This window comes from Convolutriloba macropyga, chromosome 6 (genome assembly GCF_964194025.1).
Source record: "Convolutriloba macropyga chromosome 6, txConMacr16.3, whole genome shotgun sequence".
Classification (NCBI taxonomy): domain Eukaryota; kingdom Metazoa; phylum Xenacoelomorpha; order Acoela; family Convolutidae; genus Convolutriloba; species Convolutriloba macropyga.
Genome location: NC_134473.1, coordinates 58067609 through 58083501, shown reverse-complemented (window position 1 = coordinate 58083501; position 15893 = coordinate 58067609). Strand labels below are relative to the sequence as shown.

Sequence of the window (15893 nt, the reverse complement as noted above, 5' to 3'; positions counted from 1 at the left end):
GTTAGGACTTTGAAAACAATTTTTTAAAAATTTTTTTGGGCATTAGCCAATCTTAAACTTATTTTCGTGAACCGTAAGTCAGTCTCAGTGATAACTTAACTTCATTTTTTTCTACCACAATTAAAAGCGGTTGCGTCTTATCACTATTGGTTTTGTAACTTCTATGCCACGAGTTTTCATAATTTTTTTTTAATTTTTGGATACTTTTTGTATTATCGGTTTCCCTTTGAAATCTCATCACATTATCCTGATATTGATGGTTCCCATTGGCTTAGAAAGACTTCACACGGATCACATACATAAATTTCAGAGAAAAGTTTATAGTTTAAATGGCTTCGAACACTTTCTTGCACTTTTCTACTGAATTTTTGGTGTTCGTCTGCTTTTTGTTGTTGTTGTTTTCATAATCATAAGACTTATTTTGATATCTTATTGTTAACTTAAGAGTGACAAACGTCCTTATCTTCCTATCGAGGCGCAACTTTGCATATTTATTGAATTCCATGGAGAGCTATTGAGTTAGGTTGCTGTTAAGACTTCAAGAATCGAATTTTTTTAACACTAATCATTATTAAACTTAGTTTCTTGAACTGTAAGTCACTCTTAGTAATAAAAGGACTTACCTTTGCTGCAAACAAAATTAATCTGGTAAGCGGTTTTGTCTGCTAACTATTGGTTTTATGACTTCGATGCCACGGGTTTTCTTAATTTCAAAGAAATTTTCAGGTTTTTTTTGTAATTTTGGTTCCTTTTGAAATCTTATCTCATTGTCCCACTATTGATGGTTTCTGCCTGTTGATTAGAAAAGACGTCCATTGAATCATTGATAAAGTTCTCAGAGAAACGCATATGGATTAAATGACTTTGACACTTTCCTCTCGCACTTTTCTACTGAATTTTTGGCTTTTGCATGTATTTCTTGTTATTTTCATAATGATAAGACTTATCGTGATGTGCTATTGATAACTTAAGAATGACAAACATGCTTGCCCTCTCATTGAGGCATAACTTATCGTATTTTTTTTACTTCCGATGAATTCTATTGAGTTTGATGGCGATGATTTAACGGGTTTTCTCAAAATTTTCGTGGTTTTAATATATTTGTTCATACTTGTTGATTTTTTGATGCCATATTGTTAAAAAAGTAAAAACCCCATTGCTGTTAAAAAATTTTATGAGAAAAGAAAAACTTTTACAAAATTTTCTTTTTTCTATTGGCTTCGACGCTGTTAATCTTTGGCGCTTTTCTCGCTCAATTTTTTTTTTGAATTTGCTGTTTTTGCCTTTTTTCAAATTCTTCATCTAGTCGTAAAATTCTGACTGTTCTCAAAAGATTTTAACTGATGATTGAAAAAAAATATTATTCAATGCACTCAGTTTATAGCGAATAGTATTAAAGTTTATGATATTGTTCGTTTTTGAATGTTTTTTTTTCAGTTTTTGTTCTTTTCGTCACCTTGTAACTTATTCTCATCATTGAGAGGTTCTATCCGTTTCATTGTAAATCAAAAACTATTTTCTATTGATATCGTGTCGTAACTGATGTTTTGTTTGTTGGACAGTGTGCGTTTTTATAAAAGTTTTGTGAGTGGTCAATAATTGTGTTTCTTTTTCTCTTCTTTTTAGCACATTCGCTAAAAAATTGGGTCTTTTTATGGCCCCCAGCTTAGTGGTCAGATAACCTATACCCCCAATCATGGTAATCATACCATAATGGGGGGCTATAGTTTCATGGGGGGCTAAAATGGAAAGACCCAAAAAAATTTTGTGTCTGCCTCTTCTGTTGTTTGTTTTTTTCGTAGTCTTTCTAATGGCAGTTCCTGTTAGCGCTGTAATGAGGCATGCTGTTATGTAATTCAAGTAGTACTTCGGTTGTGTAACAATTTTTTTAAACTCAAACATCTGTTTTTAATTATCTCATCATTAGGTCGGCAATTAAGTCAAATATGTAGATGAGCTCGGGTCGGAATATCATGTGCGAACGCATATTAACGAGCATCCTTGTTAATACGATTATTAACAGTACTGTTTTTTGCTGAGCAATTCTCAGGTGGATTTTAACGCTTGAGTTTGTAATATTTGCGCGTCAATTTGATCTCACTCAGAACTCAGAAAGCATAATCGGCGGAGTTGACTGAGAATGAAAAACCCGCCAAAATTGATTTCATTTTGCCGCTTAATTTTTTAGTGTCGCAAAATTAACTCGAATAAAACACTTCTGAGTCCGTTAGGTAAAGCCCCCTCTGTTGAAACAGTTTTCTGTTCACATTCACCAGCAGCCCGACATTGTTGAGTTATGTTTATTTGCATAGACCAATCAAGGATGGCGTCCCCGGATTTTTCCCTATAGGTGCACAAAATTTGCCGAAAGGCTGTTCCCACAAAAAACTGACAAAAGCTCCATTTGGTCAGAAGTGATCTGCTCAAGAATGCAAAAAAGTCTATCATGGTGAGAAACTCCAACTGCGGGAGACCTTTTACTTAAAAGCTAACATAATGACGGGCAGACATATTTAAAGTACTTCGTGCTGATAAAAACTGAAAGTTCACTTTCACTCTGACATTTAGATGTCGACTTAAATGGCGTCTTCGAGAACAAAATCTTTCTCTTAACGAATATTTAAGCCCTGTTTTATGCGTCTTTTTCAAAACTTGTTTTAAAATTTTTACCTTGATTTTGCGGGGAACCTTTTCTTTTTTAAATGCATCGAGAGATAATGTAAAAAACAAATCCGCGTAGGTTATGGTGCTGGTTGAGTGGTTGTTGTTGATTTTGAGCAGGAAACTGTGATAGTAAATAAATAAGGAAGTTAGGAGCATGTGTTTATCTTCAAATTGAGTTCATCGATTTATTTCATCTCACATAGTTTTACTCTCAACACACCAAATATTCAAGTGGCCGAATCACATAATCGAAGAAAACATGCAACTCTGAAAAAGTTTTAAAACTGCAAGATTGGTCGCCGAATTGTTTTATCGTTTTTAATTATGATCATAATTTATTCGAAGAATATATGTAGTTGGCATTTTATATTGCAGGTGATTAAACCAAAACATGACCTTTGTATTATGCTATTTCACAAGAAAAATTGCGGCCAGGAATTGGGCAAAGAAAGTGACGTAAAATGTCTCTTTTTCTCCAAAATACGATTTTTGTATGCTAAATAGGTTAGTGTCTGGGTGCTTTGCGGACTTTCGTTCATTTGACCCTTTTCGGGGTAGCAATTACTCCAAATTTTGCCCTGTGAAGAAGGCGCATTGTGGAGTGGTGGGTATGAACAAATCTGACAATAAAATGCGATTTGGCGCCACAAGCGCACGAAAATCCGTGTCTCCAATTTTTGCTAATCTTCAATCAATTTTCAACAGAATATACCCATTCACTCCACCCACCATTACCCCCTCCCCCTTTGAACCCCCGCCCCACACCACCCTAAAAAGAATGGGCTCTTGTTAACAGTATTGGGTTGCTTTATCTTCACATATGTATTATTAACTGCGGGGCGTCAGTCTTTGGAACAGCTCTATTTTCTCCAATATAATAATAATATCCATCTTTATTATTGGGAAAAAATATTCCTTCCCTTTCTTGCCCCGAAATAATGCCCCCCCCCCCTACCCATTTGTCCGCACGTCTAATCAAAGGAAGCTTCCATTGCTGCAATAAAAGAATTCATATCTAGGAGATAAATTTAGCCATAAAAAGCAAAGCGGTTAATCACAAGAGAATTTGAGCATTTCTTTTCTTTCTCTCTAATAATATGAAAATGCGAAAAAAACAAAAGAAAATTCAAATTATAGCTATAAAGAGTTTATTTGACAGCGTCATAAAGGATCAAACTTATCGTTTTGTGTTGGGAATTTAACGCAACTTTTATAGTCATTTTGCGACTGAAAAAAACTATTCAAAAAATCGAAACTGAATTTTAAAAATTTCTATGTAATTAGCTGTCTTTTTTCTCTCAATTGCTCTAAAGACGTTCAACACCTGATTTTAGGAAACAAACAAAAAATATTCAAAAAAATTGACAAAAAAACGAACGAAAATTAAGACCCCTTTTAACCTTTTCAACGTCACGATATTTCAAGAAACAATTAGGAAAAAAGGAAAGGGGTGTATACGGCGGCTAAAAGAGTAGTAAAAAGACGATCAAACAAAAAATAATAATTCTCTTTTACGTTATTAACATGCTGCAAGTTTGCAAATTTCGAAACACCGAAAAGAGTATTTTCAGTGTTTTGCTAATTGCCTTCAAGTAACCTTCACGTTTTTCTTAATGTTTTTTACTCACCACATCAAAGGAACACTCGGTGATTGTAATTAAAGGAAATGCTTGTAATTAAGATAACATGTACCTTCAAAGTAATGCATAATCATGCCTGAGTTTGACCGAGCCAATTAAATTTACTGAAAATAGTGGTTACGTTTGACTTACCTGTTCAAGCCACAGACTAGTCTTCATCACCTGGTCTTTTTCTTTCTGAAACAAAAGGAAACATGATTAGAAATAGTGCAATCACATTAGAAAGAATAATTTTGTTAAGCCAAGGCCTTCCCACTGAGGCGAGCAATGGGCAATTTAAAAAATGAATTAAAATAATTGAACAATTTCACGCAACATTTTTCTAATTATTGGAACAATTTAAAATAATTAAAATAGTAACAATTATTAAGAAATTGACTTAAAAAAATAATCAAGATTTTCTATACATCAATCTTAAATCTCATAATAAAACTTGCGACTGTCAACGCAAATCTTATTATCTGTTCAAAATGATCTTACAAAAGATCTATTTTGAATTCGAACGGCTTTATAAGATTGGAAGCTTACAACGCAAGATCTTTGCATAATTACATATTATTGTGTGATATATATTTAACGGCTCTAGAAATAAAGTTTTCATTTAGTGCAGCAGCAGCAACAGCACAATATATATCAAAAAGTTTCTATAATAATGTTTTCTTTTACTGTCTACAACTTAGAGCATTATATATATTTGTTGATTAGCGAACCGCTGAAACTATTTTGCAGCGACTTGCACTTCCCTTGAATTCTTTCAAAAATTCTTTTTAATATAGATACTTGAAACTGCAATTTCGCTTGAAAATAACTTTTGCTGCTATAACTTAAGTTCGAAAAAAAAACATTTAAACCAATTTTGGATTGCTATCTCAAAACTAATAGCATTTCAGCAATGATCCAGTAGATCTGATTGTACACTAAAAGCTCAGTTCTGATAATGAAATATCAATGGTAAATTATGTTTTATGTGCACAGTTTCCATTATAATGAGTTCATTAAAGTCATTGAGTTTACACCAAAAATTATTGAGTTGCTGAATTCAATCTGAGTAGCATAATGTCAATTTTTTGTAGCATTTAATTTTGAATTACTAAAAAACATGTGAGCGCTAAATAAATAAACTACCTTGTGAATATTTAACACAAACCCCACTTGGTTTTGTCCAAAAGTCGTAACTGCAAGAATGATGGTATATTCAGCTTAACTCCCGCCAGCAAGATTTGCTTTAACGCAATTCGAACTTCCGACTGAGTACTTGTAACGTTTAATTTTTGTATCAAGTCGTAACCACTAACCTAAATGAGCTTTGTGGTAATTACCTACAATCTAGCTCAAAAATAAAGAACGTGAAAACTACAGTAGTAGTTATCAGTTGTAGGCAATAAAGGTATGACATTATGCTGCTCAGACTTAACTTCAGCACTTGAGTAATTTCCAGACTATAAAGGATATTTTTAGCCCGCAGGATATTTATGACCTAAATATAATCATAATAAAAACAAAACTGCATATAAAGAAACTTAACAGTTTCTAGAGATGAAATGTTTCAGAACTGAATTAAGTTTTTACTCTTGCAATGTGCGGGTTCAGCGCTGAAGTGCGCTGTGACTCAAGTCGGGCAATTAAACGATATTAAATTACACAAATGCATTGGTACATTGTTTCAGCCTTGTTTGTTCAATCATTCAAAGCACAGGTGTACTGAAAATGAGAAAATGGGAACTTTTATCCCAAAAAGAAAATGGGAACCTTTATCCCAAAAACTAAATATGGGATGTTTTATCCCACCTTTAGAAATATGGGAAATTAATTCCCACTTTGCTGACTATATATAGGAAGCTAGTTTTTATATCAACCAGTTATTCAGTATCGTTCACTTCAACCATTTGTTCACTTCAATTCCAATTTAGTTAGCCATCTGATATTCCTCTCTTCAATTGTCACCACACACTTGCTCAATAGATTGATAAAGTAAACATATGATATCGATATTGCTTAACTCATTATTCATATTGTACCGCCTTAACTGTTTTTATAATAAAATTTTTAATTCCATTCCTTTTGTCTTTAGAACTTTAAAGTTAAACTCTCTTTGTATACTCCCATTTAAGCGGCGAGTATAAATTGGTGCGACCAGTGAGGCTCACTCAAGGTTAGTAAATTCTATGTTCTAAAGACTCTAACTTTAATCTTTAACTTAAATAAAAATTGCTGCGAGGCAAAAAACTTAGGAAAAGTTTCCAAGTTGTCTCATTTCTATGTTCTGACTTAAATAAGTCGAACTTAACACTTTGTTTTAAATCATATGTTAAAATTGTATCAGCTATTACTAAAATTTTCTATCTTTCGTCAGTTATCTGACTTTAATAAAAGACTTAGAAAAATTTCTAAGTTCTCAAATAAAAATAAATTGTACCCAGAGGACGTAATTCTTAGACTATCTAAAGTTGTCTCTGGTACTTACAGAAACACTTAATTTATCTTAGATAAAATAAAGACTTGGCAAACGTCCAAGTATTTTAAATAAAAATGGCTGATGCTCCTATTTCTCTGAGTAATGTATCTTTAACTACTTTTTCAGGTAACGATCCCAGTCAGAGTGCTCTTGACTTTTGGAATTCTGTTGATCAAAAAGTAAAATTTTCGTTAGGAGTTGTTCCTACTGATCCTGATAAGAAAAAGAGTTATGAAAATAGACAGAGATCTCTATTTGGGTCCCTTTTAACCGATACAGCCTTAGAATGGTTTAATACTATCGATGAGGCTAAAGTCTTAAATGATATTAAAAACGATTTTCTTGATAGATTTACTGACGGTCGTGATAAATTTAAGCATAGATTAGAGGTAGAAAATGCTTCTAGACAAGAAGGTGAATTAATAAAAAATTATTTTCATAGAGTCAAGCACGCGGTTGATAAAGGTTGGCCAGAAGACTTAACAAATGTAGCTAACGCTGATCGAGCGCAAGAAGCAGTAATACAATCCAGACAAAGAGAACAGAAATATATTGATTTTGCTATAAGGGGACTGCAACCCCCCTCATTAAAGCGAAAAGCACATGAACGGCGTATTAAGAAACCTAACGAAAGTTGGGACGATTTAAAAGAACATCTGATAACACAAGATTTAACTTGTATAGTTATTAATGAGAATTCGGCTAAACAACCTTCAGACAAAATATCGTCCTTAGAGACACAAATTAAGGAACTTACAAGCTTAATAAAAAGTAATGAAGTAAGTGCTATACAAAATACAAGCAACTTCAATAGAGACCCGAATATAAAAGGACGAGCCAATAATACTAGGTTCTGTGAGTATTGTAGAAACCACGGACACTCTATTTCTACCTGTAACAAAAAGAAGTTAGACGACGAAGTACAAAAGATAAGAAAAGAATTATTAGAACAAAAAGAGACCAAGCCTACATTTAGTAATAACTACAGACGAGGTGCTTGGAATAACAACCAATATAATAGTAGAAATAATAGTTATAACAACCGAGCTCAAAACCCGAATTCTTTCTATAATAACCAGAACGGCTACAAGTACAGCAATAGATTTAACCAAAATAAGCAATATGACCAAAGATTTCCCCGAGAAAATTCATTTCGGCAAAATGAATATGCTGCTAAACAATTTTATGAGCGTGAAAACAGCCAATTCAATAGAAATCAAGCCCATAGTAATACAAGGCCTACTTTACAACAAGAGACAAAGTCATATAATACGCAAAATGAAAACAACGTTCGTTGGATTCAACAAGAAGAAAACAATGTTGACTATTGTGACGCTATCTCAGATTTATTTCCTTTAAACTAATACGGTCTCCGAAAAATAAGAATATCACATCAAATCCGAAAGCCCGAATTTTCTTGAACTTATATCACTTTGCTACCGGAGACAATAAAAAACATAGTGGCTTAGAAATAGAATTCATGATCGACCCAGGATCAACTTGCACTATAATAAATTACCCAACATTTCTTGAGCTTAACCAATTGGGGCAACAAATAAATATCCAGACTTCAGGCAATAAAACAAGAACCTATAACGGTTCCGAAATACGCATGATAGGCTACACTATACTAACTTCATACTTTGATACAGACGGGAAATATAAAGCAAATCATAGAGTATGGGTTACTGAGGAGAAAACTTCTAATTTATTAGGAGTAGATTTTTGTCATACATTTCTTAAAGCATTATACTTTGATATTCCGGCAGTAGAACTGAAGACTAGTGATAAAGGAGTTCTTAGTTATGGCTCGCTAAATAATGAAAAGGAATATCCCCAAGTCTCTAAATTGAACGCAGTGATAATACACCAGCCTCTATATATCCCACCTAAGTCTACATTTCTCTACAAGCACAAGTGTAGTGAGCAAGATATATTTCCGAAAGGCACTTCTTTTGTACCTAATAGGACTACAGTAAAAACCGAGTTGTGCTTTATAAATACTATTTGTACTAAGAACGAAAAACAAATTCCCCTGCTCATCGAAAACCACAAAAATCATCAAGTTACACTAAATAAAAGGATAATTGGATTTACTATATGTGATATTACAAACAATACACAAAAATACAGTATTCGTGACTGTAACGAATTTACTTATTCTGTTATAAATAAATGCGAAGAGCTTGATAGTTGTTTTATGCTAAATACAACTACAAATACTATATCCGAATCCACTGACCTAACTGCTGAGTGTATTAGGTATATTAACTTTGACGAACATTCGATATTCGACGCCAATATGCCTATTATCCATACTATATCTAGAGACTTAGTATTAGACAAAGGCTTTACTGCCTCCCTTATTAAAAGATACCCCAACTTAAAGAGGAATATTCTACAATACTTTAAAAGTATAGGATCGGAGAATAAGGTAGACCACGAACTAATATATTTTCAAGATGAGTATAGTCAGCAAATTATATATAGTCTTGTAATGAAGGAATATTATAACTCTCCCCCATACGAAGCAAGTAAAACTTGTTCAGTATTTTGTGAACTACAAAAGACACTTATGCTTGACGGAATAAGATGTATTGCTATGCCTAAGATAGCATGTGGCGGAGACCCCAGATTGTGGAAAAGAATAGCTAAAGAACTAGAAGAACACTTTAAGCACACGGGAATAACTATTTATGTATACATTAGCGGCAAAGAATTACAGTTAATAAACAATATAGAAAATCGTCCTCTCACTGACGAGCATATCGCCGAAATAATGGAGCTATCCGCAGGAGAACTAGTAGAGAAACGTAAAAGCGAGGATGATATTGCCACTGACTTTTCTAAAGAGGCAAAAAGGATATGCCAACCCAAATCAAGAGAACAATTTCCAATATTCCGCTCAAAATATCAAGTAAAAGAATTAATAGATAAATTTACTACAAGTGTACATGCTGGACAAAATACTCACTTCAATAAAACGGAATTCCTACAAAAATTCGATTTTACACAAACCGACTTGACTGAGAACGAATTCTTTCGACTTGCAGATATACTGCTTACAGACAACGATGTATATTCACATCATAAATATGACATTGGCCGTACTAAACAACAATTTAATATACCCCTAATAAAAAATGCAGAATTCAAAAAGCAAAGACCTAGTAAAGTACCCTTCCATTTAAGGGATAAACTCGAATTACTGATGGACGAGTTAATACAAGCAGGCATTATAAGAGAACTAGATGAGCATGACGATATGAATAGCTGGTTCGTTAACCCAATCATAATCCTTCCCAAGAAGGATTACGTCAAACTAGTAATAGATGCTCGCTATCTAAACTCTATTACTGACACAAGTAATTCAAGTTGGCCGTTAGAACCACTACAAGTTCTAATAACCCGAGTAAATGGATCATATTTTACAAGCAGCGATCTTTCTTGTGCTTATCATCAAGTGCCGCTAACGCCCGAAACACAAAAGTTAACAGGATTTATAATAGGAGGAAGACAATATACTTATCAAGTCGGCTTCTACGGATTAAAACCACTACCCAATTTCTTTAGTAAATTAATGCGTAATGCATTCGGACCTCTTATAAAAGAAAAGAAGGCTATTACATATATTGACGATACACTACTACAATCTAATACTAAAGAGGAAATGTTCAATATAATAAAAGAATATCATGCTCTATTAAGAAAGGCTAACTTAAAAGCCGCACCGGATAAAACAATGTTCTTCTTACGAAAAGTAAAATTTCTCGGACACGTTATATCAGAAAATACACTTTCTCCAGTTATATCGCGTATTGACGACATTAGAAACTTAAAGACTCCCGAATCAAAAACTGACGTTCTTAGCGTATTAGGAGCAATGGGATTCTACTCGAACTATGTGATAAATTTTCATATAGATGCTAAGCCTTTGTACGATTTAACAAGAGGCGATGTAAATTTCAAATGGGAAGAAGAACACGAGAAAGTATTCAATATACTAAAAGAAAAGTTCGTACATGATATATCACTAGCAATTCCAAATGCGAACTACCCATTTCATATACATGCTGACTCGTCTAACTTAGGCACTGGTTGTATACTTATACAACAATTTCCTGATAGAAAAAGAATTGTATCAGCGAACTCTAGAGTATTCGACAAAGCTGAACAGAAAATGTCCCCACAGCATAGAGAATTATGCGGAATTATATCCGCACTACAAACGTATGAATTCTATTTAATAGGATCGCCATTTCCCATATACCTCTTTTGCGATCACAGGCCAATACTATTTTTATGGTCTAGGCGCGGACAACTTTCGCACAGATTTTTCAAATATCAAGTCGTCCTAACTAAATTCCAGAACTTAAAAATTATATACACCGAAGGCAAGAACTTAGCATTTCCTGATTTACTGAGTCGACAAGTCCCAATAGAGGAAGCGAAGAAATTTCAGATTGAACATAAAACAATACCTAAGGATATAAATTTCTACACTTCGGATTTAAAGCCAGTCTCTTACTCTGTATTGCACAAAGAGGATAAAACAAACTCGTCTAACGATTCTTATCCTATACTAGCACAAGTACAAGGTGGAACAAGAAAAGTAATGAATATATCGGATAATGATTTTAGTATTTCTGACGCACCCGAAGGATTTACAGACTCTTGTAATGCTATACATAATATAGCCGACTATTTCAAATTTGGCAAAAATATAAATCAAATAGTTAAGCTCACAGATAGTAAACAATCGGATAATACATATAGTGAAATACAAGAAGAAGTAAACTATGTAGAATTGGACGACTCAGGATATAATGACGACGAATTTAGTGATGTTATAGATAATTTAGTCGATCCAACATTAATACATGCACTAGAGAAGGCAAAAGAAATCTACAAAGAGCGTACAAAGCATTATACTATTATAGAGTCAACAGCACTACATAATGAGAATGTCAAATCAGATTGCTCTGATTTGCTAACGAAGTTAACTGAATTTGCTAAAAAGGCACAACTAGATATTGACACTATACTACAAGAACAAAATAAAGACCCTGTATTACATATAGTACGGAAATGGATAGAATCAGGCAAAGAACCTGAACACTACTATATGACTCGACAATGTAAAGCATTAAAGGCTTACAAGAGTATATATAAGTTACTACTACTAGATGAGAGTTATAAACTACTATGTTACAATAAACCTAATGAGAATGGTTCGTTCGAACTAAAGATATGTATTCCTATCTCACTGTTTCTAAAGTGCTTCGAGCTAGCACATAGTAACCCTATGAGTGGCCACCGTGGCGATGCTAGTACATTAAACAATATATCCAGATTCTTTTACTGGCCCGGAATGTACAAATGGGTTACTATGTTAATCCACGATTGTTTAGATTGTCAAAAGAATAAAAGTAAAAGACACGATTTAAACGAAGCACCCTTACAACAATGGGGCGAATTGGAGACAACTCCCTTCCACACTATACATATAGACCATAAAGGACCTTTTCGGCCTTCTAGTAATGGCAAACACTACTGTCTTGTAGTTGTAGATTCATTCTCTAGATATGTACAAGTATATGCTGTTAAGTCCGCTACTTCTGACGAGACTATAAAACAAATGGAGAAATTTATAACTATCTTCGGAATACCTCAGCACATAGTACATGATAACGGTACTGCTTTTATGAGTAGTGATTTTGTAAACTGGACTTTTGAGCTTGGAATTACACTGAGGCCACGAACAGCATATTCCCCTTGGACTAACGGGAAAGTAGAAATTCAAAATAAGCACCTTACAAACTATCTTAGACACTTTCTAAATACTACTGGAAACAATTGGGCAAAATTTGTTGACAAATTTGCATTTGCGCATAATACAGCAGTGAATTATAGTACTGGTTATACGCCGTACGAGATTATATTTGGAATAAAGCCACAAATACCTATTTCACTTAGACTAGGATTGCTGCGGGATAATAAGAAGAATTGTATATCTCAATATTGTCAGGACTTGCCGTCGCATACACATTGTAAAAATTCGTGTAAAAACGAAAAGGTAGATAATCTACTACAAAATAGATTATCCAATACTGTACTACAACGCGAAACAGATTTTAAGAACATATATTGCAATACTTATACTCGTTGTCGTCAAGTTACAAATAAAGCCCATGAATATAGGAATAGATTTAAGCTCGGACGACCAATCAGCATTGGAAGCAAAGTCCTACTAGAAAATCATTCTAAGAGCTTGCTTATATCTAAGAAGCTACAATCACTTCGGTCCGGTCCATACACTGTTACAAAACATATAACTAATACAACATATGAAATACAAGGAGACGAGACGCAACAAAAAAGAGTAGTGCATAGAAACCATATAGTAGAATATTTTCCGAAGGAAAGAGAAATACAACCCTTAATTGCCGATTATACTACTGTATATGCTGAACCCGAACAATTCTATGATAACTATAACAGGCATTACATAAACAAATTTAATACTACCCAACCTAGTAATTTTATGCACTATATGCCTTGGCCAGTATTCAACAATGTTGAAACGCCGCCACAACTCCCAAATAGTAGACCCACTACTACTACTTCTACTAATACTACTACTAGATGTAGTAGTAATAACCCTCCGATTGATTCAGGCATTGACACATTAGGACTCCGAACATTATTTAACACACAACAGCAAGTTACTTCGCCTAGTAAGTCATTTAGGCCACAGCATATATCTACCCCATATCCAAGAGGACCTCTTAGTTATCCACAAACACCTCATTCCCCCCAACCATTAGCACATGATATAAGTCCCTTTAACTTTCAGAGTAGTTCACAAGTCATTACTACACAACCTACAACCCCACTAGCTAATAAATCAATAAATGAAAAATTATATCCTACTGAACCCAGAAGGTCTGGTAGACAAGCAGTTGCTACAAAGTTATTTAATGATCCTATTCCATGGGACGCTTTAAAGGATAAAAAGAAATAAAAATTTAAATACACAGAACAAAAAGATTTTATTATTAGCCAATCAAATTCTATCATTTATAAATAAAAGGAGAATAGAAACTCCAACTCTAAAAACCAATAAGAAATGAAAACTTGAATAGAAAAATGGGATAAACATTCCCAAACTATGAAAACCAATGAAATTGCACAAACTGGTCTAAAAAATGGGAATATCTTCCCAGCCAATAAAAAGACAGAAACCGTCACTAAAAATGGGAATATTTGAGACATATTTCTAAAAGTGAGATGAAACAGCCCATTTTCTACACTATAAATAGGGAAGCAAAAACGCCAACAATCATTCTTCCTTCTTCATCTCTCTCTGTCAACGATTAAATGCTTATTAGAATCAACGGCAAACTAGCCAAATTGAAATCCACTTTCTTTCCTGCTAACGACTTAAGCGTTATTTACGCTACTTTCCTCTTTTCCGATTTAACCACAGAGACTTTTCTAGTGAAAGACACATCAAGTCTATTCGCTGCCTTAAAATTCAACTTCGAATTTAAAATCCCTTCAAGCATTCATACCTTCACTAACATAATTGAATATTAAGATGAATTCAGAACAAGAAACAGTTGAGCTAACCAGCTTTCAGTTCCCCGAGCCCGATCCAGAAGTGTTGGACGAAATAATTGAAGTAAGTAAATTTATAATTCTTCTTTGTTCAAACTTCTACTCTTTCAATATGAGAGTATCTGTAATTGTACCTCTAATAATTTCCACACTACTTTCAATAAATGGAGCAAACGCAGACTCCGAATTTAAAAATACTCTAAAGAAAGTAAAAGTAGGACACTTTGATTGTTCTAAAATAGATTCTAATAAAATGTACTCATTAAATAAAATAGCTCCATGCGATATCGATACTGAAAAAATAAAAGTAAGTGAGGCAACTGCTACTATTATGCAGCGCAATTATAAGACTAAATTAGAAGCAACTATGTGTAAAGCTACACATCAACGCCTAAAGTGGTATTGTGATACTTTTGACGATAGTGGTTTATCCGCTACACAAGCAACTATTAGCTCAGATATTAAATTAACAGCCGAGCAATGTCTCGAAGCTAAGAAAACAGGCTCCGCGACTATTAACACCAACAAAGTTCCATTTACAAAAAATGTAAAGAAACAAACAGTTATAAATAAGGGCGACGTTAGTGATAAATACAGTAATGAGTGCACAGAAACAGGATGGATCTACCACGATACTTACGAGACATATATGCAAGATATTAAATTACTAGTAAATTTAGAAGATGGAACGGTAAATAACCACTATAATATTCCTCTGCCTTGTAGCCTAAACAAAAATGGCTGTGACAGTGGATCAACTGATCCTTATGCATATACATGGGAAAATAGAGAAAATTGTATAATAGAAGAATTACACACAGCTCCAGTAAAAATGATACAAATAGATAGAAAATATTATATAGTAAGAGAATATGAAACTGAACCTGAATCAACAGAAGCTGTTATTAGACGTGCGCAACCATTTAAAGGGCCACGAAATACTTTCATTTTTCAGATTTATAATAATCCACAATCAATTTGCGACTCAAACAAAATAGTTTATCCTACTCCTTATAGCTCATTATATATACATTATGAAGGAGGATTCGATATGGATACAGGAAAGGCAAAAAAACCAATTTCAAATGTTGTAAAAAATACTTATGTAAATAGCACAAGAGGCAAATTGCTCGTAAAACGAACTTCATATACAAATGGAGAGCCAAATATTGATCTGCACTCAGGAATAAATTATGAAGCCCATATGGGAACGAAATTTGACTATTACGAATATACTAATATAAGAAGACTACAGCTTTTAGATTTACAAATGATAAAAACCGATTGTGAGTTAGAACGTGCTATAAAGAGAACAAATTTAGTCTATTCGCATAGTAATCCACGTATGGCTGGATTCTTACTAACAAATAATCGCTCAATGTTCTTAGAGACAAATGATATTGTTGCATGGCTATATCATTGCCCACAGTATTTCTCACCCTTACAAATTATGGAGAAATGTTATAATAGAATTCCAATAATGTATCAAAATAAAATACATTTCGTTGATCCAA

At 33.6% G+C, this 15893-nt stretch overlaps 1 protein-coding gene across 4 annotated transcripts in view; it reads right to left on the bottom strand.

Annotated features, from left to right (window-relative positions):
• LOC142341798 (neuronal acetylcholine receptor subunit alpha-3-like) overlaps nucleotides 1–15893 on the bottom strand; it is a 92360-nt gene that overhangs the window by 14628 nt on the left and 61839 nt on the right. For 3 of the 4 annotated variants that reach the window (XM_075393034.1, XM_075393035.1, XM_075393037.1), the window contains one exon: nucleotides 4437–4481. In XM_075393034.1, coding sequence (XP_075249149.1) covers nucleotides 4437–4481 — 45 coding nt within the window. Of the gene's footprint in view, nucleotides 1–2670; nucleotides 3342–4436; nucleotides 4482–15893 lie in introns of those variants that run through there. The other variant, XM_075393036.1, reaches the window with a different exon arrangement.